The 16,367-nt window shown below is 43.2% G+C and overlaps 1 protein-coding gene across 1 annotated transcript in view; it reads left to right on the top strand.

Moving 5' to 3' along the window:
• The window catches only part of CFAP61 (cilia and flagella associated protein 61), a 389,757-nt gene that overhangs the window by 171,395 nt on the left and 201,995 nt on the right, over positions 1 to 16,367 (top strand). The window contains exons 16-17 of the mRNA XM_006163629.2: positions 4,562 to 4,768; positions 10,129 to 10,263. Of these exons, the coding sequence (XP_006163691.1) occupies positions 4,562 to 4,768; positions 10,129 to 10,263 (342 nt within the window). The remainder of the gene's footprint in view (positions 1 to 4,561; positions 4,769 to 10,128; positions 10,264 to 16,367) is intronic.

Genomic DNA, 16,367 nt, shown 5'->3' with positions numbered 1-16,367 from the left:
TCCTGCTGAGAACCTGACCCGATTCAGTCCTGGACATTTATGATTCATTTTACATCATTTATGATTTATCTTGACATTGTGAGTAGACACTGTTACACTGTAGTTTCTTTTTTTGTTCTCCCAACTGTAAAAGTTTATTTTGGCATATGGGACCCTGTAAATTTTTGTATTTTGATCTTGTATCCAAACACCTTTCTGAAGTCTCTTATTCACTCAGAGTTTTTCATTTGATCCTCTTTTTGGACACAGCATTGCTTCCAATGTACACTATTGGCCAGAATAGTTAGAGCGATGCTTGGTTTCAAAGGACGGAAAAATGGACTCTACCTTTTGAGGAGGCCGTGGCAAGGTCCCTTTGCAGAGGAGCACACAGTATGGGAAATACATCCTCTGGCCATGTTTGGGATCTTTAGAAAACAGAAACCTACCACACCTTTCTTTCTTTCTTTTTTTTTCTTTTTCAGAGAGAGGTCTTTTTGTTTCTTTGTTTTTCTTTTTGCTTTTTCCTAGTGGGCGTATGCACTTACTAGAGAGTCGGAGAGAAAATGAGAAATCACACAGAAAGTGAGAAATCACAGTCCCCTCTCCTCCATTCTCCTCTAGGGATTTTGGGCATGCATGCCCACGTGTCCAGTGTGAGTTTAAAGCTGCTGGGTCTGGGACTCGAACTGTAGTTGACTATGTGGGAGTCCAGCGACATAACCATTACGCTATCTGCTGGTCCCTCTGGGAGATATACTTTATCAGGTTAAAGGGGGTTTCTTTTATTTCTAGCTTACTAAAAGTTCTTATTATGAATGAATGTTGGATTTTTATCAAACGTGCTTTTGGCACTTAGATGTCCATGCTGTTTTGTTCCTTCAATGTGTTAGACACTGCCTCATTTCTTGGATTTACTTCTCTTCCTGATTCAATGTATCTTCTAGTTATTCTTTGAGAGAGAGCTGTGGGTCCTAAGATGCCCGAGTCCATACATACCTAAGAGGTTTTAATGTCCTCATACTCACACACCCTTCGGATAGCATATCCGAGCGCTCTTTCAGACGACTTCTCATCGAAATGTTAATGGTTATGCTCTCATTGCCTTCCAGGACCCATCGTCACAGGTAACATGTAACCTGATGGCAACCTGATTCTCGATCCTTTGTAAATAAATGTGTATTTGTTTGCTGACTTGCTTGAGAAGTAAACTTTCTTTCATCCCTGAAATTCTGAAATTTTACCGAGAACTGTCTTATGGCTCTTTGGGGAAGACTTTTCTCCTATGATTTTCTTAATTATTTCTTCTCCATTTCCTTGATTCTCCTCTTTTTAAATTTCTTTTGAGATGGATATTTATCCTTCAATGTCTCTTAATACATATGTATTGGGAAGGGAATGGTTATTTCTATTTGCTCATCATTTTAGGAGAATTCCTTAATTTTATCTTCTGAATCTCTAATCCAGTCTTCAGCCATGTTTATTCTCTTGTCCAGGTTTTCTATTGGCTTTTTTTTTTTTTCCGAGAGATTTTTGCTATAAGACTCATGAGCTCACTGGAGAAACAGAAAGTAAGAAATCACCCCCCAGGGAAGATGGCCATGCTGCAATCCCCTCTACTCCATTCTCCTCCTGGGATTTTGGACACGCACACACATGTACCTGGCGTGAGTCTCAAGCTGCCAGGTCCAGGACTAGAACCATGGTCATCTATTGGCATTTTTATTTCAGAGGTCATATATTTACCTACCAAGTCTCTTCCTTGTTCTCTTATTCCTTTTTTTTTTTTTTGAAAGGTTTTTCGCTATAGGGCACGTGCGCTCGCCAGACAGACAGACAGAGACATAGAGACAGAAAGCGAGAAATCACCCCCCCAGGGGGGATGGTCATGCCGCAATCCCTTCTCCTCCATTCTCCTCTCGGGATCTTGGGCACGCACGCACACGCGCCCGGCGTGAGTTCTAAGCCACCAGGTCTGGGACGTGAACTGCGGTCGACTACATGGGAATCCAGCAACATAGCCATTATGCTAACTGCTGGTTCTCTCTTAATTCTTTTTTGATTTCAGCTTGTTTATGTTGTATACAAGATCCTTTCTGATATCTCTGAGGAAGACTGTATAGAGTTTTAAAACATTTTCCTCCTTCCCTGAATAATCCCTGTCTTCTTTGTTGTGAGTTGTATGTTTCTCCATTCTGATCTTTTGCATTTGTCAGCTTTCCTCAAAGTCTGTCCATGTCTTGAATGAAAGAATAAACATCAGAATGAGTGGTTGGCATGGCATCGTGGACAGTTGTGCTTCTCCATCGCGTCACTCCTGTCACTGGCAGGCCCCGCTCTCTCTGATTGGGAGGGGACATCCATTGTCTGGCTCTGTCCTGTGCTCAACTGCACTTGGATGGACTCTACATCCTAGATGGGCAGGGATCCCCAGGTAGCACAAGGCAAGAAATTTTAACCTAGTGGTACTTTCCTTCCAAACAGAAACTTCCTTTAAGGTAAAGCTGCCTTACTTTTTGCCCCTTTATTACATCCCCATTATGTCAACATTTAAAAAAAATAATTTGTTTGTTATTTTAAGGGGTTTGGGATGGAAGGAAAATTAGATGCACATGGCCCATCTGCTGTTTTGAGCTAATAACCATTGTTGGCTCTTTGCTTTTTGTTTTTCGGTGATTTTTTTCGGCCTAAAACTTATGACTCATTTTATTTTATAATGAGGGATGCCTCCTTGGTAATTAAAGAAAAGTCTCATACCATAAAAGCCGTTCCAGGGTCAATGCACTGAAAGGTTGCCAGAATGGCCCTGGGCTGCCACCACAGGCCTAGTCACCCCGAGCCCCATTTCCTCTGTACTCTGTGGCCGAAGCTGGAAAGACAAGGGACTTGGAGGGGCTTGGACACAGACTTTGCTAGTGCCAGCCTTGCTGGTGACAGAACGTGTCAAGTTCCTTGCATCCTCTGATCTGTCTTCTCAAAACTGTGATTTTAAACAATTTCACTGTGGAAAACAAGAAATGGAAGTGGGTGTGCCTGATTTGATTTTTCCTACATCCCAGGTGTATTTACTGTCCCTGTCATCAGTGGGTCACACTCACTTTTGGACTACTCCCCTCTTCCTTGCCCCTGAGAGTGTGCGCTGCGGCCTGAAGGACAGGCTGACCAGCACACAGCACAGCGAGCCCCTGGTTCCCAATCGTTGTGGGGACTAAAGGTGGAGACTAAAGCCAGACCACAGATACAGGGCAGTGTAGCCAACCTTTCTTTCTTTCTTTCTTTCTTTCTTTCTTTTTTTTTTTTTGAGAAGTTTTTGCTATAGGGCGCTTACATTTGCCAGAAAGACAGAGAGTCAGAGAGATAGAAAGTGAGAAATCAGCCCCCAGGGGGGAGGGCCACGCCACAGTCCCTTCTCCTCCGTTCTCCTCTCAGGATCTTGGGCACATACGCACACACGCCCAGTGTGAGTTTAAGCCACCGGGTCCGAGACTCGAACTGTAGTCGACTACATGGGAGTCCAGCGACATAGCCATTATGCCAACTGCTGGTCCTGCCAATATTTCCTTTTACGTAGTCCTTGAAATTGCCTTCTACTGCATGAATCTGTTATTCATCTGGGGAAAGGAAGTTTGAGGAACGGCTACAGATGAGGCCCAACCAAAGGTTTCTCTGTAGGCTAGCTTGGCCACAGGTACCCATCGAGGTGGTGACTTGTGGGATGGCTCACTTCCACATTGACAGGTGAATAGTGAGTATCAGGGAGGCCCAGTGCATCCATTCTCTTCTCCTGGATCGCCCACCTACCTGCTCACCATTGTGCTGCCCAGCAGTGGTGGGGGCTGTGGCCCTGTCACTTGGCAATGGCAGAGACTCAGGGCTCCCTGAGTCATTAGCCACTGTGGGTACAGGGGACAAATTCCATAGCTGTGTAGCCATCCTCCAAAGAAAAGTGGCAGAACAAGTAACTTTCAGGAAATATAATTTCTCTCCCCCCCCAGATCACCCCCCAAGGGACGTGGTCATGCACAATCCTCCCTCCTCCATTTCTCCATTCTATTGGGATTTGGGGCATTCACACACATACATCAGTGCATCTCTCAAGCCACCAGAGCCAGGGTTTGAACCATGATCGGCCATGTATGTGGGATCCAGCAAAGTTAAGCAGTAGGCTACAGAGCTGGCCCATAACATAATTTCTAATTAAAAAAAAAATCTAATAATGAAGACAAAGTGGCAAATAGTTGCAAAGAAAAGCACATTTCTTACCTCGAGTGATTTTTTAAATTTATGTATTTTTTCCATGAGTGAGAGAGAAAGAGAGACAGGTACTCCCAAGTAGAATCTTCATGCCATGATCCACCCCTGCCTCCACCAGCCAGGACCACAGGCATGTGCATGTGCCTAGCATGCACAGGGAGGCCTCAGGACACAAACCTGGGCCCTTTCCGTGTGGATCTGCCCCTGCAAAGCATTGTGTGACTACTGCTACTGGCTGGCTCCCTTAAAGTAATTTTTAAAAGAGATTTATCATAAAATGTGTGCAGTTTGTTTAAAACATTTAAGTCACCCTTGCTCTCTTCCCTAGGATGTTGAGTATATCCGATCCCATTACAACATTGAAGACTTCATCTACTTTAGTCACCACCAGCGCGAGGAACACGGGCACTTGCACCACTTTGCTCTGAACCCCATTTTCCGGCACTACACCAAGTTCTTCCTGAAGGAGATCCTTCGTTTAGGCTATAAGTCCTGTCTCTATTACCCTATTTACCCACAATCCAGGGAAGGCAAGGTAAGAGAATGTTGTTATTTACATTTTCAGCTCACCAGGGTTTACAGTGTCATTCAACTTGTTACCACATTTTATCCAATACTGTCTTTACGGATTTTGATTAAACCATGGATCTGAATTTCCAATGACCATATTGAATCTGGCCCTTTTCTTACACTACAGTGGAAGTCCAGAAGGCTTTGAATTTCAGAAACAATCACAGCCATATAATTAGTAGAACAATTTGTTAGTTTATCTATATTTAGAAAACAGAGATCGAAAACTATGCAAAAATACTCTGAGAGACACGAAAATCCAATTATTTCGTATGGTACATTAGTGCAGTGCCAAAAATGTTCCTATCCTAGTCCTCTAAGAAAAGAAAATTGTAGCGACAAATCCGTGGACTAAATCGGTTCTGTTTCATGAGATTGGTGTGTGTATCATGGCAGACTAAGTAAGTACCATACCCAGCCTCATAAAGTGATGGGTCAAAAGTGCTGATAGATGACACCAATGTAAAACCTTTAGGTAGCAAATACCTTTATAACCCTGTGTAGTCCTTCCTAGACTCGTGCAGAGTGATGTGGTTGTAATAAGCACAGATATAATGCATCCGTATTATGTGTGTACACACATTGTGAACTTTTTGTCTGACTTCCATATCCCCTCAGCCTGCTTTAATTTTCTTTAGTTTTAGCACTTTTCACTAGCTAAGAGTATACCATGAAGACAGAGGTGTTTGCCTGTCTTGTTCAAAGCTGTATTCCTAATGTCTAGAAGAGTTACACTCACACTCACTCACACCCTCCCCGCCACATGTTCAACTCTTATATACAGCGCCCTGGTTGTTCTATAGACTGGGCCTATTCAAGCTAGATTTCCCCAGGGGTCATTTCCTGCAAGTTGGTCCCTCAGTGACTGACAGCACTGGTCCTCAACTTGATGTAAACTTGAAGGGCGATGAGATTCAGCCACTAGACTAGGAAGCAGTTGTCCCATCGATTTCATTCTTGACCTCAAATGTCCGTGTGTTCTGTCTAAAGTCTTTGATATAGTCCCATTTCTTCTTACTTACCACAAGGGAGCTAAGTAGACTTATAATGACCTTATTTATTAAGCTATTTATTGAACAATCTAAGGCAGATTAGTGCATACACATAACGGTAATTTCCCCAGGATATCTTATTTAACTGAAACCTTTTGGAGAAATGTGGAGGGAATAGAGAAGAAAGAAGGGGAAAAAAACATGGAAGAGACTTTTAGCAAGATGTAATAGCCTCTGCTTTAGTGATTATTATTTTTTTTTATCAAAATGCAGCATGATAGCAATATGAGTGCCCTAGTTTTGAACTTAATGAGATGGGAAGGTAACAGCTTTGCCGGAAAATCCCGCTCCTGCCCAATTTCCCTTCACTTTGCACTTGGCCAAATGCCAGTTTTGTGACCTTCAGGATATGATATTAAATTCTTAGCTTTTATTCATGATGTCGCCTGGATGTGCTGGGTTGGAGAAAGTCCATTTGTATCCATAAGAACAATAATAGCTTGGGCATTTCATGGGATGTTTGTATTTACCCCGATGGTAAAGGACTAGGAAATGTCTCACACTGTCGTATAAGGGCCATAGAAACACATTTGGAACCAGATCTCCTCTTAGTCTGCACATCCAGCCAGTTTACACATGCACATTTGAAACAAGTGTAAGAAGTAGTTCCAGATGATTAGAGTAAGAACTCCCAAATTCTCTGTAAACCTCAGCTGACCTCAGTCAAGACTGGAAGGGCGTCCTCCATCCCCTCTCTCCCAACACATACAGGGGGGCTTCAAAAAGTTCCTGAAAGTGGCTATTATGAAAAAGCCATACATGAATATTTTAAAATGTTGCACCAGAGCCAGCAGGTGGCATGGAGATTGGGACAGCTGGATCCCACATGGCCGACTCTGCCGACCCAGCAGTTTGAAAGTCTTGCAGGATGCATGTGCATGTATGCCCACAATCCTGAGAGGAGAGATTATGGTGTCACCATCACCCCCTGGGGGAGTGACTTCTCTCTCTCTCGCTCTCTCTATTTCTCTTCAGAGAGCACATGTATCCTATAGCAGAAAAACAACAAAACCAAAATCAAACCTTAAAATAAAAATTTTTTGGACCAAATTACAAATATTTTTATTTCGTTTTCCATGAACGTTGTCAAGTCCTTCATATTAAGGAGGTGCTCTAGGCATTAAAAACAGCTCTGGCTAAGGATTCCTGGACTATTTTTCAGTTTATAAAATCAACTTATGAATGTCAATGGTAAATGAATTTAGAAATTCCTTTTAGATACTCTTAGAAGTTCCCGGGGCAATTTTTAGAATATCAAATGATATATATATATATATATACACATACATACACACACACACACGCACACACATACATACATACACACACACACACATATACACCATCTTATTTGGTTATTGGTTTTGGTTATTAAAATACATATTGGGTTTAGTTTTACTTTCTTTGCTTTCTAGTTTACATTCAGTAAATGTATCATTAACAGTTTGAGTTTCACAGTTCAACTCCTGAATCTGAACAGTCAGAATGCCTTGAGGTGGACTGGCTTCACCCAAACCCCTATGATTTCATTTATGTGTGTACACACATTGTGAACTTTTTGTCTGACTTCCATATCCCCTCAGCCTGCTTTAATTTTCTTTAGTTTTAGCACTTTTCACTAGCTAAGAGTATACCATGAAGACAGAGGTGTTTGCCTGTCTTGTTCAAAGCTGTATTCCTAATGTCTAGAAGAGTTACACTCACACTCACTCACACCCTCCCCGCCACATGTTCAACTCTTATATACAGCGCCCTGGTTGTTCTATAGACTGGGCCTATTCAAGCTAGATTTCCCCAGGGGTCATTTCCTGCAAGTTGGTCCCTCAGTGACTGACAGCACTGGTCCTCAACTTGATGTAAACTTGAAGGGCGATGAGATTCAGCCACTAGACTAGGAAGCAGTTGTCCCATCGATTTCATTCTTGACCTCAAATGTCCGTGTGTTCTGTCTAAAGTCTTTGATATAGTCCCATTTCTTCTTACTTACCACAAGGGAGCTAAGTAGACTTATAATGACCTTATTTATTAAGCTATTTATTGAACAATCTAAGGCAGATTAGTGCATACACATAACGGTAATTTCCCCAGGATATCTTATTTAACTGAAACCTTTTGGAGAAATGTGGAGGGAATAGAGAAGAAAGAAGGGGAAAAAAACATGGAAGAGACTTTTAGCAAGATGTAATAGCCTCTGCTTTAGTGATTATTATTTTTTTTTATCAAAATGCAGCATGATAGCAATATGAGTGCCCTAGTTTTGAACTTAATGAGATGGGAAGGTAACAGCTTTGCCGGAAAATCCCGCTCCTGCCCAATTTCCCTTCACTTTGCACTTGGCCAAATGCCAGTTTTGTGACCTTCAGGATATGATATTAAATTCTTAGCTTTTATTCATGATGTCGCCTGGATGTGCTGGGTTGGAGAAAGTCCATTTGTATCCATAAGAACAATAATAGCTTGGGCATTTCATGGGATGTTTGTATTTACCCCGATGGTAAAGGACTAGGAAATGTCTCACACTGTCGTATAAGGGCCATAGAAACACATTTGGAACCAGATCTCCTCTTAGTCTGCACATCCAGCCAGTTTACACATGCACATTTGAAACAAGTGTAAGAAGTAGTTCCAGATGATTAGAGTAAGAACTCCCAAATTCTCTGTAAACCTCAGCTGACCTCAGTCAAGACTGGAAGGGCGTCCTCCATCCCCTCTCTCCCAACACATACAGGGGGGCTTCAAAAAGTTCCTGAAAGTGGCTATTATGAAAAAGCCATACATGAATATTTTAAAATGTTGCACCAGAGCCAGCAGGTGGCATGGAGATTGGGACAGCTGGATCCCACATGGCCGACTCTGCCGACCCAGCAGTTTGAAAGTCTTGCAGGATGCATGTGCATGTATGCCCACAATCCTGAGAGGAGAGATTATGGTGTCACCATCACCCCCTGGGGGAGTGACTTCTCTCTCTCTCGCTCTCTCTATTTCTCTTCAGAGAGCACATGTATCCTATAGCAGAAAAACAACAAAACCAAAATCAAACCTTAAAATAAAAATTTTTTGGACCAAATTACAAATATTTTTATTTCGTTTTCCATGAACGTTGTCAAGTCCTTCATATTAAGGAGGTGCTCTAGGCATTAAAAACAGCTCTGGCTAAGGATTCCTGGACTATTTTTCAGTTTATAAAATCAACTTATGAATGTCAATGGTAAATGAATTTAGAAATTCCTTTTAGATACTCTTAGAAGTTCCCGGGGCAATTTTTAGAATATCAAATGATATATATATATATATATACACATACATACACACACACACACGCACACACATACATACATACACACACACACACATATACACCATCTTATTTGGTTATTGGTTTTGGTTATTAAAATACATATTGGGTTTAGTTTTACTTTCTTTGCTTTCTAGTTTACATTCAGTAAATGTATCATTAACAGTTTGAGTTTCACAGTTCAACTCCTGAATCTGAACAGTCAGAATGCCTTGAGGTGGACTGGCTTCACCCAAACCCCTATGATTTCATAAATATAAAAGACATAAAGATGGCCATATTTAATTTACTCTGCCAAGTTTTAAAAACAGGATACAATAAATGTTTTGAGCATTCTCCTAAAACATCATGGTCCATTCCAAGAAGCAAAAATCCAGCTCGTAATTTAGTAATCACATAAGTTAAAATAGTAGGATCTACTCCTCCCAAACACACACTTTCTGGTTTTATCCTTTTGTGCTAAAACATTTATTTAACCAACAAAAAGTCCAGTTGAAGTCGCTGTGAGCAGACTTTCACAAACAGGAGGATTTTCACGTCTGTGTGAAGTCACCCCTCACAACGTTTTTATCTATGTGTCTTTTTAAAACAGCTTGTGCCAAACGCGCAAAGGTTAACAGGACTCAGATAACACAGCTTAATGGGGTCAAATCAAGCTGATTCATGATCACTATGGAGAAGAATATCCTCCTGGGGAAAATACTTGTACTGAAAAATCCCATAAACCCAACCACTTGTTTAGCTGTCGTTCCCACAGAGATAGTAATGTAATTACTCTCGTAATTATCTTCATTAGTGTCAGGCATTATCTACAATTCATTCCTCTGCTCGAAGAGTATGTTTGTTTATTTGCTGAATTTTTCCCCCCTCTCCGACTTGGCCGAGTTAAGAGTTTTGTATTTGTAAAGCCTCACGCAGGCATCTGCGCGGCGCGGCTCTGCCATTCTCTCCCCTAAAATATAGATTGCTGTCTTTCAGTTCCAGAACCCCCACGCCCACTCGCTGACATCTGCCCTTCATTACTTGGTTCCCGTGCGACCACGACGACAGATTGTCTATCCTCTGGAAAAGCTTGGCATAAACGCTCCATCAAAGGCGGTCTCCAAGGATCCGGTGGGTAGCAGGGCGGAGGCGGGGCGGCGCGCTGCCAGCTCCCGCGGGCGTGGCAGATGGGGTGGCAGCGCTGTCTTCACGGGAGCGGGCTGCTTCTTAATTACAGGGAACCTGGCGCTCATACCCTTACAGGCGGCGTCCTGCGAAGGCGCCCCTGCAGTTCTTTGCCTCAAGTGGTTATTTCACGGTAAGCCCCAAACAGTAGCCCACGATCCTGCAAGGGGACGCCCCCAACCCCACTCCAGGCACGCCTCACATGCTGCTGTGCCCCAGGACAAACGGCCGAGTCTCCCAGCACATTTTCGTTTTCTTTAGTCTTCCTCCAAAGCAGATGCCCCCCTTTCAACGGGTAAACACGTCCATGGTTAGGACAAAGCTGAGGCCCGAAGCAGAGCTGGCGGCCCTGCGGTTGCTTGGGTTCTAAGCTGGTTTGTTTGACTCCTCTGCGGGGAGTCGGGGTGATTAACAAGAAGGTATTAGCTGCCCTGGGGCGCAGGAGTTTCTGACCTTAGGAGGAACAGCCCGGCCCTGGGACACTCTTATTACCAGATCAGGAAAGGGGGCTGAAGTGGAACTGGACTACATTTCAGATGAAAATGTACCTGCATGTGCACACACCGCTCTTTTCTGTAAACTAACTGGAACACACAATTTCGTCACACTTCTGACAGGTGGGCTTGTAGTGTATGCCTACAGTTTCACTTGCATAAGTTAAAAAAGAGAATCCCCCAGCGAGCTAACATTTGTCCTTTGTGAGAGAGAAAAGAGGACAGTGAATGTTTAAATTCACTGAATATTTAGTCAAAGAGTGAAATGCTCCACTGGGTGTGATGCTCAAGTGAAACCTCCCCTCCCCCCAGCAGACACTCACACAGCCTCGGCACAGCAGCAGGGTACCCGCCTTCTCCCCTGCTCCCCAGCTCTCCTGCATGTGGGTGTGTACCACGCAGGAAGGGAGTCTGCACCACACCCCGGCCTGCAGCTGAGGCTGCTCCAAGTGTCCCTTTACACTTGTAAAATAAAACCGTAGGCCTAGGGCAGGCACAAGGCGTGGTGGCTAAGGTTCTGGACTCCCACATGGTAGACTGTGATCCTAGTCCAGACCTGGTGGCTTGCTTTCTCACTTTTCCTCTCTGTCTCTCTCTGGTCAAATTAAAATAATAATAGTAATAATAACTGGGACCAGCAGATGGCATAATGGTTACATGGTTGAACTCCCACATGGTCAACTGCAGTTCAAGTCCTGGACCTGGTGGCTTTGAACATCAGGCGTGTGTGCATGCCCAAAATCCTGAGAAAGGAGTGAAGAAGAAGGAATTGTGGTATGATCATCTCCCCTAACATCGCTTTCTCTCTTTCTGTCTCTCTGTCTCTCTGTCTCTCCAGGAAGCACATATGCCCTATAGCAAAAATCTCTCTACAAAGAAAAAAATAATAGTGAATAAAATTAAGTAAATCTTAAAAAATACACCCATAATTATTTTCTCATAAGTTATAAGTTTATATCCAAGTAGAGATTGAAAACAAGTAATAGGTTCCCCCTCAACTCTTTATTATAGAAAATATAAGCACATTCAAAGAGACAACCATATAAAGTAGGACTTCCCAGTCTGTGTGTGGGGGGATAATTTTTCTTTTTATTTTAAAGTACAATCTGTCATAGACAAATACTTTCCCAAAAAGTGAATTTCTAGAAAAAGGAGATCAAATGGCAAAAACAAACAAAATTTGTTTTCATTATATATGTAGATATATATATATTTTTTTTGAGAGGATTTTGCTATAGGGCGCATGCACTCACTAGAAAGACAGAAAGAGACAGAGAGACAGCCCTGGGGGATGGCCCCGCTGCAATCCCTTCTCCTCCATTCTCTTCTTGGGACCTTAGGCACACACACACATTCACCTGGTGTGAGTTTAAGCCACCAGTCCAGGACTCAAACTGCGGTCGACTACATGGGAGTCCAGCAACATAGCCATTACGCTAACTCCTGGTCCCCCTTATATTATTATTAGCTTTAGCAGGCATAGAATTACTCTTTCAAATTGTTCTAAAAGCTTCTGAATGCATCTCTGAACCTCTGTACTTACGTCTTCACAGACCAGTAACATCAATAGCTCAAACACGACGGGTAGTCACACATTGCACTGCACAGGGATCCCCATATACCCTCACCCAGTTACAGCAGTTTTCAGCTTTGGTCCAGTTTTGGATTTCTGTACCCTGACCCACTTCCCCTTCCTCCTATCTCATTTTGAAACAAATCCTAGGCACATGGTCATTTTACCTGTAGGTTACCCTATATTCTTTTTTGTTTATTATTATTATTATTATTATTATTATTATTATTTTGCCAGAGGATGTGTGCTCAACAGAGAGAGAGATAGAGAGAGGAAAAATGATTAAGTCACTCCTTAGGGGGGGATGGCCACACTGCAATCCCTTTTCCATTCTCCTCTCAGGATTTTGGGCACACATGCTTAAAATCCTGGCATGATTTTCAAGCTGCCAAGTCTGGTACTCGAACCGCAGTTGGCCATGTGGCATCCAGTGCCTTAACTACCACGCCACCTGCTGATTCTAGTTTACTCTATGTTCTTAAATAACAGAGTTCATAGCACTCTAGAGATCAGACATTTTGAGCTCACCTGGAGACCCCGGGGATGGACTTCTTTGGAATGAGAATGAACACTCAACAGTTTGATGAAAAGATAGTGCTGGCGGGGAGATGTCAAAGTCCGTCACCAAAATACAGCTTCCATAGAGTCATGCCACTCCCTCGATCATGGGTACGTGCATGCACCTGGCATGGTCAGAGAGGTTCCAGCACATGAACCGGGAACCTTTCCCTGTGGCATCAGTTATGTGACCACTTTACCACCACCAGGTAGTAAATTCTCCTGAATTCTGACTTTTTTTGTTCCAAGTTTTTGTCATAGGGTGCTCACTGGAGAGACAGAGAGAGACAGTGAGAGGGAAACTGAGAAATCAACTCCCTGGGGAAGGAGATGGCCTCGCTTCAATCCCTTTTACTCCATTCTCTTCCTGGGATTTTTGGGCATGCACGTACATACACCCAACATGAGTGTGAAGCCACCAGGTCTGAAACTTGAGCTGTTGTCAGCCATATAGGAGTCCATGTCCTTAACAACCTCACCACCTGGCGGCCCTGAATTTTGCTTTATTTTTTGAGAGATTTTTGCTGTAGGATGCATGTGCTTGCTGGAGAGACAGACAGACAGAAAGTGAGAAATCCCCCCGCCTCTGGAGAGATGGCCATGCTGAAATTCCCTTCTCCATTCTCTTCTCAGGTTTTGGGCATGCATGCACGCATGCCTGGCATGAGTTTCAAGCCACCAGGTCCGAGATTCGAGCTGTGGTTACCCTTGTGGGAGTTCATCACCTTAACTACTACTCTACCTGCTGGCTCTGAAATCTGACTTTATAAGAAACACTTTTACTGCTATTTGTTCTCCATCCTGAGAAAGTTTTGGATTTGTAAATAAGATGTAGTAACCATTTTAGACATCTTAAAAGTCTGATCAAAGGATTATTAAGACCACAGTTTACATGGGATAGGCCTGGAAGTTCAAAGTTAAAATGCTCAATTACATTACTTAAATTTATTTATTTTTCTTTTTAACATTTTAGACGGCTTTGGTATTTTAGAGTGATTATTTGAGCTCAGTTGCACCAAATAGAATTTTTCGAGAGAACTTTCTAGACAGTCTTAATTACGTTGTGTTCATCGCAGAGCAATAATTTGGTAGCAGTTGAGCTCCGAGAGGTGGAGCAATGGTCATTGCTAACCCAATTATTTGTTTCTCCTTTAAGGTTCACCCTCCCCCTGCCCCAAAACATGGAGCTTTACACGGGACCCTCAGCTCGCTCACCATATCTGTGTCACTGCTCTCCCTGGCCACTTGCCTTTTATACCTTTTATCCTATTTAAAGCATCTTAGAGTGACCGTCCATTCCCTGGCTTTCACCTAGGAAGCCAGTCTTCAAGGGAGCAGATCACTCCAGGCATGAGTAATGGGATAGAAAGCGTTTCATCTCGGCGGGTTGCCAATTTGAATCTGGCACAAGGCAGTAGTGATTGAAATTCGTCACTGCATGGCAGGAAAATACGCCCTCCCCACCCCGAGGCCCTCAGAGTTTCCGCCTGGTTTGGATGATCAGTGTCCCTGCCTCGACACCTTCCCTATGGTTTCTGTTAATTGACAGCCCGCCCCAGAGCAGGGCATACGCAGAGACTTAGGAAATCTGAAGGATTTCTATCACTTTCCTATCACATGAGCCACCTTGGGCTGCGCATGGACATTTTTTTTTTAATGAAATGAATTACCGTGACCCACCTTCATAAGTACCATGATCAGGGAAACTCTTGGAATTTGGCTGAATCAATCGAGGGGCCATACTATTGGATCATGGGTAAAGTCATGTTTTTCTATGCAAAAATGCCTCACGACTTTTCTCTGACAACCCAATAATTAAAGACTGTGGAGCAAGTGGCCCCACACTTACTTTGGGGGTGGGTTTCTGTGTAAGCCTATTTCCTTCCATCCCTGTCTTTGGGAAGCTTCTAGTCTAGTTTGAGTGGTAACCCAGGATGGAATAGGGCTTGCCCTGCCCCTGCCCCGGCTACCTGCCCTGGCCCCCAGGTATGCCCAGGGAGGGGCGTGCATGTGTCCCAGGTCTCTCTAAGAGCGGGAGTCTAAATAACTAGTGTTTGTTGTATTAAATTCCAGAAAATCTGTTTTGGGCTTGAACGGCCCTGACCCTTGCTTCCATATCAATAGCCGCTTTCCATCGTTCAACTCTTCCTCTTTTCTCTTCCGTTCTTTTTTATTTTTTTAACTTTTTTTTTAAAAAAGGAATTATTTAATTTTATTCATCATCATTATTATTTTTTTCAATTTGACCCCAGAGCAACAGAGAGAGAGGGAAAGTGAAAAAGCAAGCCACCAGGACTTGAACCACAGTCGGCCATGAGGGAGTCCGGCACCTCAACCCCTGTGCCTACCTGCCAGCCCTCTCTTCAGTTCATCTCGGTTTATGGTCTTCATGGATTACAGTGCAAACTCGCCTCCCTCTCCCTCCCTCCCTCCCTCTTTCCACCTGTCTCTCCCTTCCACTTTCTCTCTCTCAAATTTTTTCAGGACCAAATCACCCCGTCCTGTTTCCTGAGGAATCGTACTTTGAGTGATCGACGCCTGCGGTTATTTCTCTCTGGCCGTTTATTAGTGACGGTCTGTTTAAATCCCAACTGATGAATTATTCGGAGGCCTCCGTTTGGATTCTGTGCATTTGGTTTCTCCACATTTTCCCTTTGTCCTTCTACAAAGAAAAATGACGGTTCCTCTAGCCCCCGCCCCCAGAGCTAAGTGCTGGCCCGCTTTTCCCCGGTATGTGATCTCTCGGAAGATGTCACTCACTGGCATTCAGTTACCCTTTGAATTGCCCCTTTTCATCTCGGCTGTTCTTCCCCAGTCCAGCTATAATTACCATCTGATGGACTGTTACTGGATACTGTTTCACTTGTGCATCTGCTGCCCTAGGAAATCGTATTATTCTCCCAGCACCTGCTAGATTTTCCCCAGCTTAATTGTTTCCCAGCCCTTTCCTTACACTTGGTAACTGCTGGTGATTGGACTTCCCTGGGTTGTATTTGTGGTTGGCGTGGTGGCGTGTTTTTAAAATCAGCTCTTTGGCATCTCTTTGGTAGAGATTTGAAAAAATGCAAACCCATATTTTTGAGAATAATATATGCACTGTCATTATTAACGTGACCATGGTGATCGTTTCTTAAAATGAAATTAACCCACTTGACATCACTGCTGTGAGTCAACTTTGTTTCTTTCAAGCTGTTTCTCAGCCATTTCCTATGTGGTTACCCTACCTATAGGAAATGCATTTCATGAACCCTTTTCTCTGAGATTCTTAGAATAATTTACATAAATGTCTTCATGGGCTCCTTTTCTTCCCTCAAACAATAGAAATTGTGCGGTCATTTCTTTCTAGTTCTCTAAACACTATGCGATTTGTTTGTTTTTAGAGATTTTTGCTATAGGGTGCATGCACTTGCTGGAGAGACAGAGAG

Source organism: Tupaia chinensis, unplaced genomic scaffold, assembly GCF_000334495.1.
Source record: "Tupaia chinensis unplaced genomic scaffold, TupChi_1.0 Scaffold142716_1, whole genome shotgun sequence".
Lineage (NCBI taxonomy): Eukaryota > Metazoa > Chordata > Mammalia > Scandentia > Tupaiidae > Tupaia > Tupaia belangeri.
This window is presented reverse-complemented; position numbering and strand designations above follow the sequence as displayed.